General features: G+C 46.8%; 1 protein-coding gene across 1 annotated transcript; it reads right to left on the bottom strand.

Annotated features, from left to right (window-relative positions):
- Positions 1-947: 947 nt before the first annotated feature.
- Positions 948-2,986, bottom strand: LOC123093777 (uncharacterized). Its single transcript, XM_044515830.1, has 2 exons — positions 2,568-2,986; positions 948-2,254 (listed from the first exon to the last, which is right to left on the bottom strand). Exons 1-2 carry the CDS (start codon positions 2,951-2,953, stop codon positions 1,162-1,164), a joined length of 1,479 nt encoding a protein of 492 aa, XP_044371765.1. The 5' UTR covers positions 2,954-2,986; the 3' UTR covers positions 948-1,161.
- Between the last annotated feature and the right edge of the window lie 13,185 nt (positions 2,987-16,171).

Below are 16,171 nucleotides of genomic sequence, written 5' to 3'. Positions count from 1 at the left end.
CTTGACATGGGAAAAGCTCTAGCAAAACGAACTACACGATCTTGTGCTATGCTTAGGATTGGGTCTTGTCCATCACATCATTCTCCTAATGATGTGATCCCGTTATCAACGACATCCAATGTCCATAGTCAGGAAACCATGACTATCTGTTGATCAACGAGCTAGTCAACTAGAGGCTCACTAGGGACATGTTGTGGTCTAATTATTCACACGTGTATTACGATTTTCGGATAATACAATTATAGCATGAATAAAAGACAACTATCATGAACAAAAAAATATAATAATAATCCTTTTATTATTGCCTCTAGGGCATATTTCCAACAAACACATGCACCTCAAGAGAAGGCCAAATTTCAGTCGATCAACAACCAGAACAAATCTCCCGCCAACAGCAGCTAAAGCCGGTCACATGTTCTAGTGATTACAACAACAACAACAACAGCAACAACAAGAGCAACAGCAATAACAACAACAACAACAACAAAAAATCCTTTAGTCCCAAACAAGTTGTAATGTTCTGGTGAGCTGGCCATGTATCTTGTTAGACAGAATATAACTACATGAAACTACTAATCAAGTATAGCCATATGAGCTTGCCATGTATCTTGTTAGATAGGAAATAATTTCACAATTAAATTTTTTTGTTATAATTTACTGGCATATCCTTATAGAGATTAATGGTACTTCTGGAAATCAGATTAGTGCACTCATAACTCCTGCAAAGACAAGTTTCTCTCTGCTTGGGTTGGTTACAACTTTCCATCCCTAGGGATACTCCTACATCGTGTTGGTGATTCAATACAAAATTCGAGGGCGTCTATATTTACAAAATTGTTTAGATGAGTGGATGGAGGCCTGTTTGGCCATATCCTCATCCAAAACGTGTATACGTAACCGTATCAACAGCTGCTAGAGATGCTCTAAATTAGAATAACTACGCCAAAGAAAGCAAAACGGAGGGGGCACAATATTCTGTCAATCATCACATAGAAAAGTATACAGTGGGTAAAGGGAAACATATAAGAGCACACAACCCACAGAGTAAAAAATAAAATAAAAATTACAATACACCATCGAATCACCGCACAGAAAAGCCGGGCCACTCCCAGGCTGGGATGGCTTTATTTAATACTGCTAACTAATGCATGCATCTTCACATCAGATGGGCTCTTGTGTGGCTTCAAATTGGAAATTATAGTTGTTCATACCAGTGAACAGGCCATCGTCCATCTTGTAGGTAACAACCTCTCCTGTGGTCAGAATGTCCCTCTGAGTGTAGGAGAACGGGACGTCAATAGAACCCTGAGTCGCAGCCGCTCTGATTGTCACCTTGGTCATCGGAGGCACCACAGCCTGGTAGGAGGCCTCTTGTGATGTCCTTGTCTGAATGGATGACCCCCACTCGTACTCTGAGTTGAATTCAGTGGATACCTCAACCTTCCCTTCTGCTATGACCGGGATCCCGGCTCTTAACTTGGCCGTGACACCGATCTTGAGGCTAACAGTCGAGCTCCAGGTCTTGGCCTGCGTCTCCTCGTATTTCAGGGTCAGGGTCTTGGCATGTGTTTCGTTGGTGTCATTGGTTGAAGTCATGCTGGGAAAGGTAAGAGGCTTCTCGCCGTAGATCCTAGCTTCGGAGAGCTTGAACTCCACGCCATAGACCTCTCGCGAAAGTACGGCTTCTTCCACCCGTAACCTTGCTTCAAGGGTGATGGTATCGACGGCGGCGTTAAGGCAGCTTGTCTTCTTGTCGGCAGTTAGCCTCTTGCAGTACCTGGAGTTTCCTAGGTTCTGGAGACCGATGTAGTCGGGCAACATGACCACCCTGAAGAGCGTGTCACGGTCTCTGCTACTGGTGTCGGCCGAGTCAGCCCAGATCCAGTTGGGGCTGAGCCTCCAAAACCTATTGAAGTGGTTAGATTTTATGCGCACGTTCCCATTAGCATAGTTGGGGAAAATAGTGTTGACCACAGTTGAATCTGCAATATCAGATGATGAGAATTCCAGGTAATTGCGTTTCTGGATGATCCTTGCCCGGAGGTACATGTCATTGTCGCCTTTAAAAGCAACATATTTAGGTAGTACCAATTGCTTCGACAGATCAATGGCGGAGAAGTCATGAAGAGATTTAACTTGATCAACTGCTTTTTCATGCCCTCCGGTTCCCAGAAACAGGTAGGCTTCTTCAGTTGTCCCCTTTTCCTTGGTCATATCAGATTCAGAGCTTGTTGTCTGCTGAGGACGGAAGAATCTGCATGCATGCGTTTCCAGCCTATTAGAATGAGGACTACTAAGCAGCTATCGGTGTTGATCTTTTTTCTTTTTCTTTTTCCTCCAAGACATTACTCGCTCTGTCCCATTATATAAGAGCGTTTTTGTTAGTACTGTCAAAACCGATCTTATATTATGAGACGAAAGGTAGTAATTATTAATTGATTCTGCGTGGAGGCTTTGTCCAATACAATTTTAACAAAAAAATATACTGTTCCAGACAGAGTGAATAGTAGACATAGAATGATTGGTAAATTAACGTGTAGACAGAAGAGAGATGGTACTGTACGTACCTGATGGATAGATTATTGTCCGTGTCCGCGAGAGGGATGGGCTCAAAAAGCGTGCATGACGGCTTGGACAGGTCGTCCTCCGGTTCATTGACGATGCCAATGATCCAGTGGCCGCTGCCTTCACCGACATGTTTGGCCACCCAGTACTTGTTCTTGTGGCAGCACCTGACGTGCAGGAGCCCGTCGTGCTCCTTGGATGGCTCCAGGTAGAATCTAGTGTACGGGCTTGCAAGGACATCGACGTCGTCGGCGCCGTGGCTCAGCTCCTCGAAGAACTTGCCTCCGCCGGCGCTCTCCTCGCTCCCTGCTTGCACGCTACCTAGGTACTTGCGGGTATGCTTTGATCGGAAAGCAACGCATTTCGGCGAGCCCGTCACTGGAAACATCCTTTCGACTGCGTGTGTGTGTGTGTGTCTTGTGTGTGTTTGTGTGACTATTTGCGTTGTGCATAGTAGCTATATATACTGCTGCGGTGCTGCCGCTCAACGTATACAGGCTCCATTCACAGCTAACGAAACCGAGCAACACACGTGCGAGAAAACGAGAACCTCGTGCTTTCCAGTACAGGTTCTATGCAGTACAGGTTCTATGAATCCACGAGACCAACCTCATCCTTCCAGATCTCACCTAATAATTTATTTTCTTGGTCACGGACCATTTGGCAGAAATTATTGCCATTCACGCGAGCAGTTTCCTCGTTTTCTGCATGCTCCACGAAAAATATCTCACTTAGCCGATCCAATCTCTCATACTGGAGTAGTATAGTATGAGTTCCAAAGTAATTTGGAGCGGCGAGCCAAGAGCAAATGACAGCGCATGGAGCAAGTCGACACACCGGCCGTATTTTTGATTCCTTGCGGTCGTTGGTCCTCTACAGGCCCATCCTCATGGGTTGCGCGTCCTCTCTCCGCTCTCACTACAAACACGTTGCATGCATGGCTTTCATAGGTGCTTGGAGAGTTTTCGCATGAAGAGGAAACTTGATCGGGATCATAGGTGGTTCATTTTATTTATTTTTTGAGAAAAGGAATATATTAATATCGCGAAGATATTAATTACACCGGACATTTGTACCAACAAAATGTCCAAAGACATCAAGGATACACACAGCCAAAAAACTAATAAAAAAGCACAGAATAAAAAGTGCACCACGATGATCAACCACTAGCAACAACAACACTCTAACCACCACCGAAGACAACACCCGGCATACAAAAAAGTTCTCCGAAAGCAACGCCTCCAAAAAGGAAACAATGCACAAGCGTTGTCCGATCGAAGATCTTGAGTTTTCGCCCTGGAGAAAGTCCGAGTTCACCCAAAAATAATGCCTTCAACAAGGTCATTACCAGGTACAATCAATGCAGATTGGACCTTGGGTTTTCACCCTGGGAATCAAGACTCGGTACTCGAGGAGCACCACCAAAATTATAGACCTCCAGTGTTGCCACCCCTGCTTGTCGAGGCCGCTGTTGCAAGTCTCACCAAACACCTAGCACACAGTCTTCATCGCATCCACTACACTTTTCCGCCAACGCTTCAAAACCGCCAATCACGGCCGCCATGAATTTCTCCACCTCTATCAATGCCATGAGAATGTTGACATAGACATGTCCCATGACTCCAATAAGAAAGCGAGGCTTCACTTCGCGCCCTCATGAAGCCGTGTCGGCTGATAATATGAGCGCGCGACCGGAGCCTTTCCGATCTAGATATTCAGGGACGATGTACGCCAATTTGTATAAATCTCTGAGGGTGAAGACCAAAACTTGTCAGTAGCCAGATCGAAGAGCTCGATGTCCGACAGTAGACGCCATGGCAGACGAAGATCGCTAGGGCCAAACCGCCACATAACCAAGCGCCTCCACGCCCTGGCCAGTGTGCAACCAGAACAGGTGTGACACCACCACTGTCCCGCTGGGCTATCGTCCACCCCCAACACAACCGTTGCCATCCCAGATTGGATCTGGGCAGCCATGAAGGCCAGTGCCCACTCCGGGGGCACATCAGAGCCACCACACCATGGGGTTGCATGCCGGTGAGCTCGTCGTGGCGGGGCCGAGGGAAGAGGACATCGTGATGCCCGACCATGCAGAAGAGAGGAGGCCCCCGCACCCGACCCTCGCCTCTGCAGAGGAGATCCCCGCCGCCGCTACACCACAAGGTCTTTGCCCTGTGGCTCTCGGCGGCGGCGGCCAGGGAGATGGCGGTGGGGGAGGGAACCCTAGGCGGCCGCGGCGCGCTCCCAGATCGCCCGCGGGAAGGGCGATACGGGAGAGGTCTGGGGTATGGAGCTAAACGTCGACCTGCGGTGGTTCACTAGTAGCATCTCTGGTAGCAATGGTAAAATATAAGCATACATATGTGTGATGATCAATCAAACATTCTTGACAAAACATAGCTTATGTTGGGATCACGTCATATAGGCAATGCATCTTTTTTTTCCATTACAATTAGACAACCTATCATTGCGTCTAATGGTAAATACTTCATCTAAACTGGGCAATTAATAGACTAATGAAGCCTAGAGCAATATACAACTATTATATCCGACAACCAGTACTCCAAGGATTCCCGCATGGTACGTATATTTTGGACGTCCAGATGCAAGGGTTTGTAGCAAGGGGTAAATTTCCCCACAATTGAGAAACCAAGTTATAAATACGTAGGCAACACTCCTACCTTCATTCAAGCAACAGTTGAAAATAAATTAAGAAACTACTTGTGGTCCCAACGGTTCTAACTAGGTTGTAAGTCTCACTAGCTTTACGAGTTGCAATAATTTATGATCGTACAATGTGTTTGGAATTATTTGGTATCTTCAGAATAATTAATTGCAAAAAATAAAAATGCATGTAAATGTAAGTTGGAGAAGCCCTTGTGTATGAAAATTGTTGGACTAATAAGCTGCGGCGATGCACCGGACACGACCAGCGCGTGTATGGGCGCGAGCTGGCCGGGTCGGGCGCGTCGGGTCTGCGGCGAGTAGTGTGTGCGTGCGTGCGTGTGGTGCACGGGGTGGCCGTGCAAGTGTACATCGTAGACGTGCGTGTGTGTGTGGGTCTGTTGGCGAGCCATGCGGGCTGATGGGGCGCGATCCAGCGAGGCTCACCGCGAGAAGCGCGGTTTCGGGCGCGGCGCGTGCGCGGTCAGAGCACGGAGAGCGCATGCACGATCGAGGTGCGAGTGGAGGCGTGGGTGCGTGCCCGGTGCGCTGGCTCGGGGTATAAAGCCGCACGGTGCTGTTGTAACAGGGCGACACTATCGAGTTCGTGCTTGAGGAAGAAAAAGGGGGCGTTCGTGCGCCGGAAAAACTCCTGTGTCCACCATTGTCTGAACTTTTCTGAACTTCTCCTTCTTCTCTAGTGAGCAGAGCGACGGCGAGGGAGAGTGAGCAGAGCGCGAGGGAGAGGAGGGCAGCCGCGAGGGAGGCGCGGCAACAACAATTGGCATCAGAGCCACGGTCTGGTCAGGGCGCGCCGGCGATGTCGATCGTCCCGTACGCCGGCGGAACGGGCGAATCGTTGCCGCAGGCTGTGCCGCAGCTCACCGGCGAGAACTACATGGCGTGGGCGATCAAGATGGAGGCGAACCTCGACGCGGCCGGGCTGTGGGAGGCGGTGGTCGTGCCAGAGGATGTGGCGGCGGCCGTGATTGCCAAGAAGGACAAGCCGGCGAGGGCATACCTGCTCGGCGCGCTCGCGAAGAACCTGCTGCTGCAGGTGGCGGCGAAGAAGACCGCCGCAGAGGTGTGGGCTGCTCTGAAGGCTCGGTTCGTCGGCGCGGACCGCGTGCGGGCGGCGCGGCTGGGCACCCTGCGCGGGGAGTTCGAGCTCCTGCGCATGGCGGACGCCGAGAGCCTGGACGACTTCGCTGGCAGGCTCGGTGGAATGGCGGCGCGATACGCGGCGTTGGGCTCGACCCTGAAGGACGTCGCCCTCGTCAAGAAGCTGCTCGACTCGGTGCCGAACCGACTATACCCTGCGGTGGCCGGGATCGAGCAGTTCTGTGACGTCGACGACATGGTGTTCGAGGACGTGCTGGGACGGGTAAAGGCCTTCTCGAGAGGCTGCAACGATGCGGGCAGGACGGAGGCAACCAAGGCGGCGGTGAGCAGCTGCTGTACACCATGGCGCAGTGGCGTGCGCGCGAGCGGCGTCGGGGCGGTGCACGCGGAGAGGACGACGACGACGGTGCGGCGAGCACGGCATCAGGCGGCGGGGACAATCGCCGCGGGAAGTGCTACAAGTGCGGTGTCAGGGGGCACTTCAAGAGGGAGTGTCCCCTGATGCGGAAGGAGCCGGTCGCCGGGCGTGCGCTGCTGGTGGACGACGGCGTCGAAGACGTCGGGCTGCTCTGAGCCGCGGCTTAGGGCGCGAGTGTTGGACTAATAAGCCGCGGCGATGCACCGGGAATGACCAACGTGTGTATGGGCGCAAGCTGGCCGGGTCGGGTGCGTCGGGTCCGCGGCGAGTAGTGTGTGCGTGCGTGCGTGTGGTGCACGGGGTGGCCGTGCAAGTGTACACCGTAGGCGTGCGTGTGTGTGTGGGTCTGTTGGCGAGCCGTGCGGGCTGATCGGGCGCGATCCAGCGAGGCTCACCGCGAGAAGCGCGCGTTCGGTCGCGGCGTGGGCGCGGTCAGAGCGTGGAGAGCGCATGCACGATCGGGGTGCGAGTGGAGGCGTGGGTGCGTGCCCGGTGCGCTGGCTCGGGGTATAAAGCCGCACGGTTCCGTTGTAAGAGGGTGACACTATCGAGTTCGTGCTCGAGGAAGAAAAGGGGGCGTTCGTGCGCCGGAAAAACTCATGTGTCCACCATTGTCTGAACTTTTCTGAACTTCTCCTTCTTCTCTAGTGAGCAGAGCGACGGCGAGGGAGAGTGAGCAAAGCGCGAGGGAGAGGAGGGCAGCCGCGAGGGAGGCGCGGCAACAATAAAAATTGGAACAAAGTTCATAGGTTCACTAATAGCATCTCTCAAAGCAACGATGACACATAAGTAGAAGTGTAGGTATGTGTACTGATCAATCAAACATTGCTGAAATATTATAGCTTATGCTGGGATCATGGTATATATCAAAAAGGTTTTCGCCCCACTTTATAGATGAAGCAACCTTCAAACATAGAAACAACATGATACAACTGAAAAAAAAAACAGAAATGGCAACCATACAAGATGCTAAAGAACAACTAAGAGGATCTACAAACACCAAGAACAACTTAGGGAATTGCAGCCCTCGGTGAACACCAGATCATGCCAATGAAGTGACAATGGTAGGAAGCAGCTCGCAGCAGGAGGAACACCCTGCCTCGTCAACTCCCAAGAGGCCAACACTGTTGGCCCACCATCCGTCTCCGCCTCCGAAGAAGACCCCTGCCTTCTCGTCCTAGATCGCAGGACGCCGCGCCGTCGGCAGGCAGAACTGCTCACCCCTGAGCTCGTATGGATATGATGATCAGGTTGCCAGGGAGAGGACGACGGGCATGGCGAACTCACCTCGCAAAGAAAAACCCCAAACAATTTGTCGTACAATGTGATTGGAAGTATTTTAGTAAATTTGGAATAATTAATTGGAGAAGATAAAAATGCATGTCAATATAAGTTGGAGAAGCACTTATGTATGAAAATTGGACCAAAGTTCATGGTTCACTAGTAGCATCTCTCAAAGCAACGATGACACATAAGTAGAAGCATAGTTATGTGTGGTGATCAGTAAAACACTCATGAAATATTATAGCATATGTTGTGATCATGATATATAAGTAGTAAATCCTAAATTAACGCTGCCTACCATCACATCTAAAGCTCAATAATCCACCGAATGTGCTCAAAACACTCCTGAGTTCACCCCAATTATTAACTAACTAGCTGGACAAAGGCGTGGAGCACATGACCCGTTGTTGATTAGTTTGTAGCTTCAATTATTATTCCTTGTGTCTATGTTAATAGTCCATCATATTCCGATAAGAAAATTATATATATATTTCCAGTAGTCGGCATATTAATGGGAAGGACTATGTTTTTATGTGAGAACAATATATATAATTGATAATTTCAATATCTCAGCTACGTGGCAAACATGTGTGGAAGAACAGAGAAATACAACAGGTTGGCACTGGCTTATGATATTACATTACATATCTAGATGACATACGTCCACGGATAAAGAGTAGAGAGCCTAGTGAGGTACCCCTTCGTTCCAAAATAATTGAGTTCTAGGATTGTCCTAAGGCAAAGAAGTTAAAGTTTGACCAAGTGCATAGAAAATGTGCTAATTTCTATAATATCAAATATGTAAAATGTATTTCGTAATGAATATAATAAAGATAACTTGGTTTTTAGATTGTTGCAAGGATTTTGCAGCAATACTCATGATTTGGGGATTTTATGGAGGCAAAGGCACACGTGGAAGATGGCCCCCTATTCTAGTGGTAACACTCCTCCTATTTGGATGTTTTCTTTTATTTAAGCCAAGTCACTAGTAGAAAACAAGGCATTTGTCCCGGTTCGTAAGGGACTTTTGTCCCGGTTTAAGAACCGGGACTAAAAGGTCGGTACTAATGCCCTTGGCCTTTAGTCCCGGTTCTTACACGAACCGGGACAGACGGGCCTCCACGTGGCCGCTGCGGCCAGCCCAGGCAGGGGGACCTTTGGTCCCGGTTGGTGGCACCAACCGGGACCAAAAGGCATCCATGCGTCAGCAGCTGGCTGGAGCTGAGTTTTTTTAAAAAAATAGCTGGTTTAGGGGTTTTGGGGGTTAATTTAGGTTGTTATTAGCTAGCTAATAGAGAGAAGTGTCCTCTCTTATATCTTCGTGCTTGGTTTACCAACGCTACTGCTATGTTCATTTCACCCGCTGATATATAATAACTCTTCATGCTCGCATCATACATCATCATATATAATAAAAAGTCCTAGTAATGATGCATCATCATACAACTTCCACTCGTTATTAATAACAAGTCACACGATCATCATCCTCATAGTCATCGAACCCAACCCTACATAATTGTTCTTAGCACATGATCATCAGTATCAGGTAGGACCTAAACACCCTTAAGGTAAAATAGCATCAAACAATATAGACCCTAACTCTACATTATGAAGAATGGAGATCATCCTGTCTCCAATTCTTACGCTTCGCTTCCTTTGTCTTCCAAGAAGCTCCTTACGATTGTCCATACATTTTTTCCATTCTTTGATTGTCATGTCTCCACTTCTTTTACAAATCCGGTATGGACAGTTGAGATTCGTAGGACGACCTGGTTGTATATTCAAAACATCAAGGCGATCGTGCGTATACATCAGATGAGGCACACAATCATTCGGGATTATCTGTTGAAAACATAGTAATAACTTCGTAGTTAGCAATGATGTACTAGTTTTAGAAGTATGCAAAAAGATGCACGGATGTCGTAATAGTAAAAAATCTAACAAAAAAATCTAAATTACTACACATCTAAATTAACTACACATCTAATTAAACCTATGAAAAAATCTAACAAAAAAATCTATGAACAAAATCTAACTCAATTAACTACACATCTAAATTACTACGCATTTAAATTAACTACACATCTAATTAAACCTATGAAAAAAATCTATGAACAAAATCTAGTAGCTCACCGGATGGCGACGTCGTGAGGGGCGCGGCGAGAGCAACGGCGACGGTGCGTGAGGGGCGGCGCGGCGACGGGCGACGAGCGAGGCAGGGCCGGCGGCGTCGCGGGGCAGCAGGGCGGCAACGGCGTCGGGGCGGCGCGGGACGGCGCGGGACGACGACGGCGACGGCGAGGCGGAGAGGGCAGCCTGGGGGCGTCGGGGCGGGGAAGAACTGAATGAAATTTTGACGAGTGCCAGTTATATATACAACGCATTGGTCCCGGTTCGTGAGACAAACCGGGACGAATGCGTCCTTTAGTCGCGGTTGGTGGGACCAACCGGGACCAAAGGCCTCTTTTCAGCAGCCCAAAGGGCGGGAAGCAGAGCCCTTTGGTCCTGGTTGGTGGCACCAACCGGGACTAAAGGTGGGGGGGGCATTGGTACCGGTTTGTGCCACCAACCGGGACCAAAGCCACCCTTTAGTCCCAGTTGGTGCCACCAACCGGGACCAAAGGCCTTGCACAACGGGGTGCGGTGGGAAGTTTAGTCCCACCTTGCTAGGTGAGAGAGCTCAGCACCTGTTTATAAGCTGCGTTGCAGCTCAGGTGCTGAGCTCCTCTCTAATATGCAGGCATTAGTTGCCTACCCCTGTCACTGCCGTGTTGGTCCAATTGGGCCTGCGGGCCTGCATCCTGGCCCATGTACAGATGGGTTTCTAGTCGTATGCAGGCCGTGTGGCCCATTAGGCGGCATTATTTTTTCCAGTTGTTTTTTGTTTTTTGAATTATTTATTTTCTTTTTATTTTTGCTTTATTTTTTTATTCTTTTTGCTTTTAGCTCAGAATAATTATAATCTTTCTGTTACTCCATTAGTTTCCAAATTTGAATAGTTTAAATTTTAATTTTTTGAAATTTGTGTGAATCACTAGTTTGTGAATAACTTCACTATCAAAATATATTTTGAGTGATTCTTTTTCCTGCTATTTAATATTACTATATTTTATCATTATATTCAAAACATATTTTGTTATTTTAGTTTCTATCAAAAAAATCTTTATGAAAAATTCTTTTTGCTACTAAAGTTTCTAACAAAAATTCTTTATGATAATTATTTCTGCTTTTCATGTTTTGAGCAAAAAATACTTTGATAATTTTAGTTGCATAAATTTTATATAATTTTAGTTTAAAAAATACTAGAGGTTTATAAAAGCTTTTTAGTTGATTCCTTTTGCTATTAGAGTTTTATAAAAGCATTTACTGGTTTTTTTAAGCTATAAGACCTTGAAATTGAAAAGCATTTCAAATGAACTCTGAAAAGGTTGAAAGTTGGCATGGTATCATCATTTCACCCACATAGCATGTGCTAAAAAGTTGAGAGGGTTATGGGAAAGCCTGGATGCACTTCGTGTACAAAATGGATAATCTCTTTCGAAGTATTAGGGTTTCTACGGAAACTCATCTGTTACACAGGGATTGCATTTTTTTAAACTTATTTGAACTCCTGACTTTTTGCGTGTTCAAAATGCACCATTCAAAGCCACATCATCAATTTTCAACCCTTTCTAACTTCATTTGTTATTTTTCATGCATTTACTGATTATTTTGAGCTATAAGACCCTGAAATTGAAAAGCATTTCAAATGAACTCTGAAAAGGTTGGAAGTTGGCATGGTATCATCATTTCATCCACATAGCATGTGCAAGAAAGTTGAGTGGGTTACGGCAAAAACTGGATGCACTTCATGTACAAAACGGACAATTTCTTTCGAAGTATCAGGATTTCATACGGAAACTTGTCTGTTACAATAGGCATTTCAAATGAACTACGAAAAGGTTGAAAGTTATCATGGTATCATCATAATAGTTGTGGACAAAGTCTTCACTTTTTCTTCGCTTGTGTCCTTTCCTTATTGCGTTGTAACCATGGATAATCTTCATCATTTATCAGGATGCTTGGGTCAGCCTTGACTTTGAAGGGAGGAATTTCATGAAACTTTTCATAATCTTCGGACATGTCTGTCTTGCCCTCCACTCCCACGATGTCCCTTTTTTCTGAAAGAACTATGTGGCGCTTTGGCTCATCGTATGATGTATTCGCTTCCTTATTTTTTCCTTTTCTCGGTTTGTTAGACATGTCCTTCACATAGATAACCTGTGCCACATCATTGGCTAGGACGAACGATTCGTCAGTGTACCCAAGATTGTTCAGATCCACTGTTGTCATTCCGTACTGTGGGTCTACCTGTACCCCGCCTCCTGACAGATTGAACATTTGCATTTAAACAAAGGGACCTTAAAATCTACTCCGTAGTCAAGTTCCCATATGTCCACTTTGTAACCATAATATGTGTCCTTTCCCCTCTCGGTGGCTGCATCAAAGCGGACATCGCTGTTTTGGTTGGTGCTCTTTTGATCTTGGGCGATCGTGTAAAATGTATTCCCATTTATCTTGTATCCTTTCCAAATCATTACAGTCGAAGATGGTCCCCTGGACAATGAGTACAGCTCCGCACAAACAGTGTTTTCACCTCTGAGACGTGTTTCCAATCAACTGCTGAAAGTCCTAATGTGTTCACATGTAATCCTCGTCGCACTGCTCCGGGTGTTTGGAGCGCAGACTGTTCTTGTGTTCATCGACATAAGGGGTCACCAAAGTAGAGTTCTGTAGAACTGTGTAGTGTGCTTGAGACCAAGAATATCCGTCCCTGCATATTATTATCTCCCCTCCAAGCCTGCCTTTTCCAGTCAGTCTCCCCTCATACCGCGATTTAGGGAGACCTATCTTCTTAAGGCCAGGAATGAAGTCAACACAAAACCCAATGACATCCTCTGTTTGATGGCCCATGGACACTAGTAGAAAAAGGGTCAAATGTGAAGCACATTAGTGTTGGTTTGATTTTGAGCCGGCACTAATGTGTCCATTAGTGCCGGTTCCAACGGCTAGCCGGCCGCTCTCATTAGTACCGGTTCGAGGCGAACCTTTAGCACCGGTTCGTGCCATGAACCGGTACTAAAGAGAGTGGTGGCAGGATGTTGTCAGTCTGGAGCCCCTCCAGCACCTTTAGTACCGGTTCGTGGCACGAACCGGTACTAAAGGTCGACGTACATAAACCCTTTGTCCACCCGAGCTCGCTCTGTTCTTCCCCTTTCCCCTCTCCTCCTCTGTTCTTCCCCTCTCTTCCTCGAGCTCATCACACATTTTGCCCAAAATTTTCAAGATTTGAAGGCTCCCATCCATTCAAATGATCACAAAGGTTAGCCACCTTGTCCTTTCATCTCTCATTGCTAGATTAGCTCTTGCAATGCTTTGTATAGTGATTAATTTGTGAGTTTAGTAATTTGGGAGGGATTATATGTGCTAGTATTTGATTTATATGCAATTTGAGGTCAAAAATAACACTTAGTTTGCATATGTAGGTGTGGTTTACTTAGTGCCTTCTAAATCTCCGTCGTAACCACCGTCGATCGCCCGCACCGTCCCATCGCCGGCACCACCTTGTGGTGAGGCTCTTGTTCATGAATGTTTTACATTACCAAATTGATGTTTGTGTGATTTGGATATATAGTTACTCGTATAATTATCTTACCCGTACGTTATTTGTTATACATAGTGCCATGGTTTTGATACCCGTCGCCGTCGGCCCTCGTCCTTGTTATGATTCGGATGTGGTATATTCTCTTTTAAAACTAGTTGTTGCATTTCATGTTTATGACAAATTATGCCCATCAAGTTGACATAGATATTTTTATCTAGGAGGTATATGAACCGGAAATTCCAACCGACCCTATTGTCGAGAGGTTAAATTTAGTTGAAAGAGAAAACGAGTATTTGAAAGAAAATTTGAAAAGAATTGAGGGGGAGAAGATGGAATTGGAGGTGCATGTTGCCGATGTCGTCGATGATCACAAGATCAAGATGGAGAAAATGCGGTTGAAGATTAGAAAGATTAGAAAATATGCCATTGATAGTGTGGCTTGGTATCATTATGCTGTTGGATCAATTGTTACCTTAGTTGCGATCTTGATCGCATTTTTTGTTGCATTTAAATTCTTTAGCTAGAGAGTTATTTGTATGTTGCATTTAATTAAGTGTTGTATATGAACTTTATGTATGAACTTGTATTAATTTGGTCTATTCGGTGTTGTGTAATGAAGATGAGCCGACAATGGATGTATGATGATCGATGCTCTCCCGAGTTCATTAATGGCGTGCATAGTTTTCTGCTTGCCGCTGAGGCAAACAAGCGGGCGGATGGTTTCATGCCTTGTCCATGTGCTGGCTGTAAGAATGGTCACAATTACTCTACATCAAGAACCATTCATGTCCACCTATTTGAGTCCGGTTTCATGCCCCACTATAATGTTTGGACCAAGCACGGAGAAAGAGGGGTTATGATGGAAGACAATGAAGAAGAAGAGGATGACGACAGCTATCCTGGCCATGGGTTCCCTGAATATGATGATACAACAATTTGGGAAGAAGCTGAGCCAGCAATGCAGGAAGAAGCTGAAGAAGAGGCATCAGATGAGCCCGCTGATGATCTAGGTCGGGCCATTGCCGATGCAAAGAGAAACTGCGCAAGTGATTTGGAGAAGAAGAAGTTGCAGCGCATGTTAGATGATCACAAGAAATTGTTGTACCCGAATTGCGAAGCTGACAAAAAAAAGTTGGGCACCACACTGGAATTGCTGCAATGGAAGGCAGAGAATGGTGTATCTGACAAGGGATTTGGAAAGTTGCTCGTAATGATAAAGAATATGCTTCCAAAGGACAACGAATTGCCCGAGAGTACGTATGAAGCAAAGAAGGATGTCCGCCCTCTAGGGTTAGAGGTGCAGAAGATACATGCATGCCCTAATGACTGCATCCTCTACCGCGTTGAGTATGAGGATTTGAACGCTTGCCCGGTATGCGGTGCATTGCGTTATAAGATCAGTCGCGATGACCCTGGTGATGTCGAGGGTGAGCGCCCCCGGAAGAAATTCCTGCCAAGGTGATGTGGTATCCTCCTATAATACCATGGTTTAAACGTTTGTTCCAAAACAAAGAGCATGCGAAGGCGATGCGGTGGCACGGAGAAGACCGTAAGAAAGATGGAAAGTTGAGAGTACCCGCTGACGGTTCGCAGTGGAGAAAAATCGAGAGAAAGTATAGGGAGGAGTTTGCAGGTGACCCAAGGAACGTATGGTTTGGTCTAAGCGCAGATGGCATTAATCCTTTTGGGGAGAAGAGCAGCAACCATAGCACCTGGCATGTGACTCTATGTTTGTATAACCTTCCTCCTTGGTTGTGCATGAAGCGGAAGTTCATTATGATGCCGGTGCTCATCCAAGGCCCTAAGCAACCCGGCAATGACATTGATGTGTACCTAAGGCCATTAGTTGAAGAACTATTACAGCTGTGGAATGGAACAGGTGTACGTGCGTGGGATGAGCACGGACAGGAAGAATTTGACCTAAAGGCGTTGCTGTTCGGGACCATCAATGATTGGCGTGCTCTCAGTAACCTTTCAGGACAGACAAACAAGGGATACCGCGGATGTACGCATTGTTTGGATGATACCGATAGTATATATTTGGATAGTTGTAGGAAGATTGTGTACCTGGGACATCGTCGATTTCTTCCGAGCAGGCATCCCGTAAGAAAGAAAGGAAAGCATTTCAAAGGTGAGGCGGATCACCGGACGAAGCCTCGCCACCGTACTGATGCTGATGTACATGATATGGTCAAGGATTTGAAGGTAATCTTTGGAAAGGGTCCTGGCGGACAACCTGTTCCGAAGGATGCTGACGGACCTGGTGGAAGAAGAAATCTATATTTTGGGACCTGCCGTATTGGAAAGACCTAGAGGTCCGCTCCGCAATCGACGTGATGCACGCGACGAAGAATCTTTGCGTGACCCTGCTTGGCTTTTTGGGCGTGTATGGGAAGACAAAGATACACCGGAGGCACGGGAGGACCAGCAACGTATGCACGGAAAAGACGACATACATCAGGGTCAGGCCAGCT

The sequence above is a fragment of the Triticum aestivum genome, chromosome 4B (assembly GCF_018294505.1).
Source record: "Triticum aestivum cultivar Chinese Spring chromosome 4B, IWGSC CS RefSeq v2.1, whole genome shotgun sequence".
Lineage (NCBI taxonomy): Eukaryota > Viridiplantae > Streptophyta > Magnoliopsida > Poales > Poaceae > Triticum > Triticum aestivum.
This window is presented reverse-complemented; position numbering and strand designations above follow the sequence as displayed.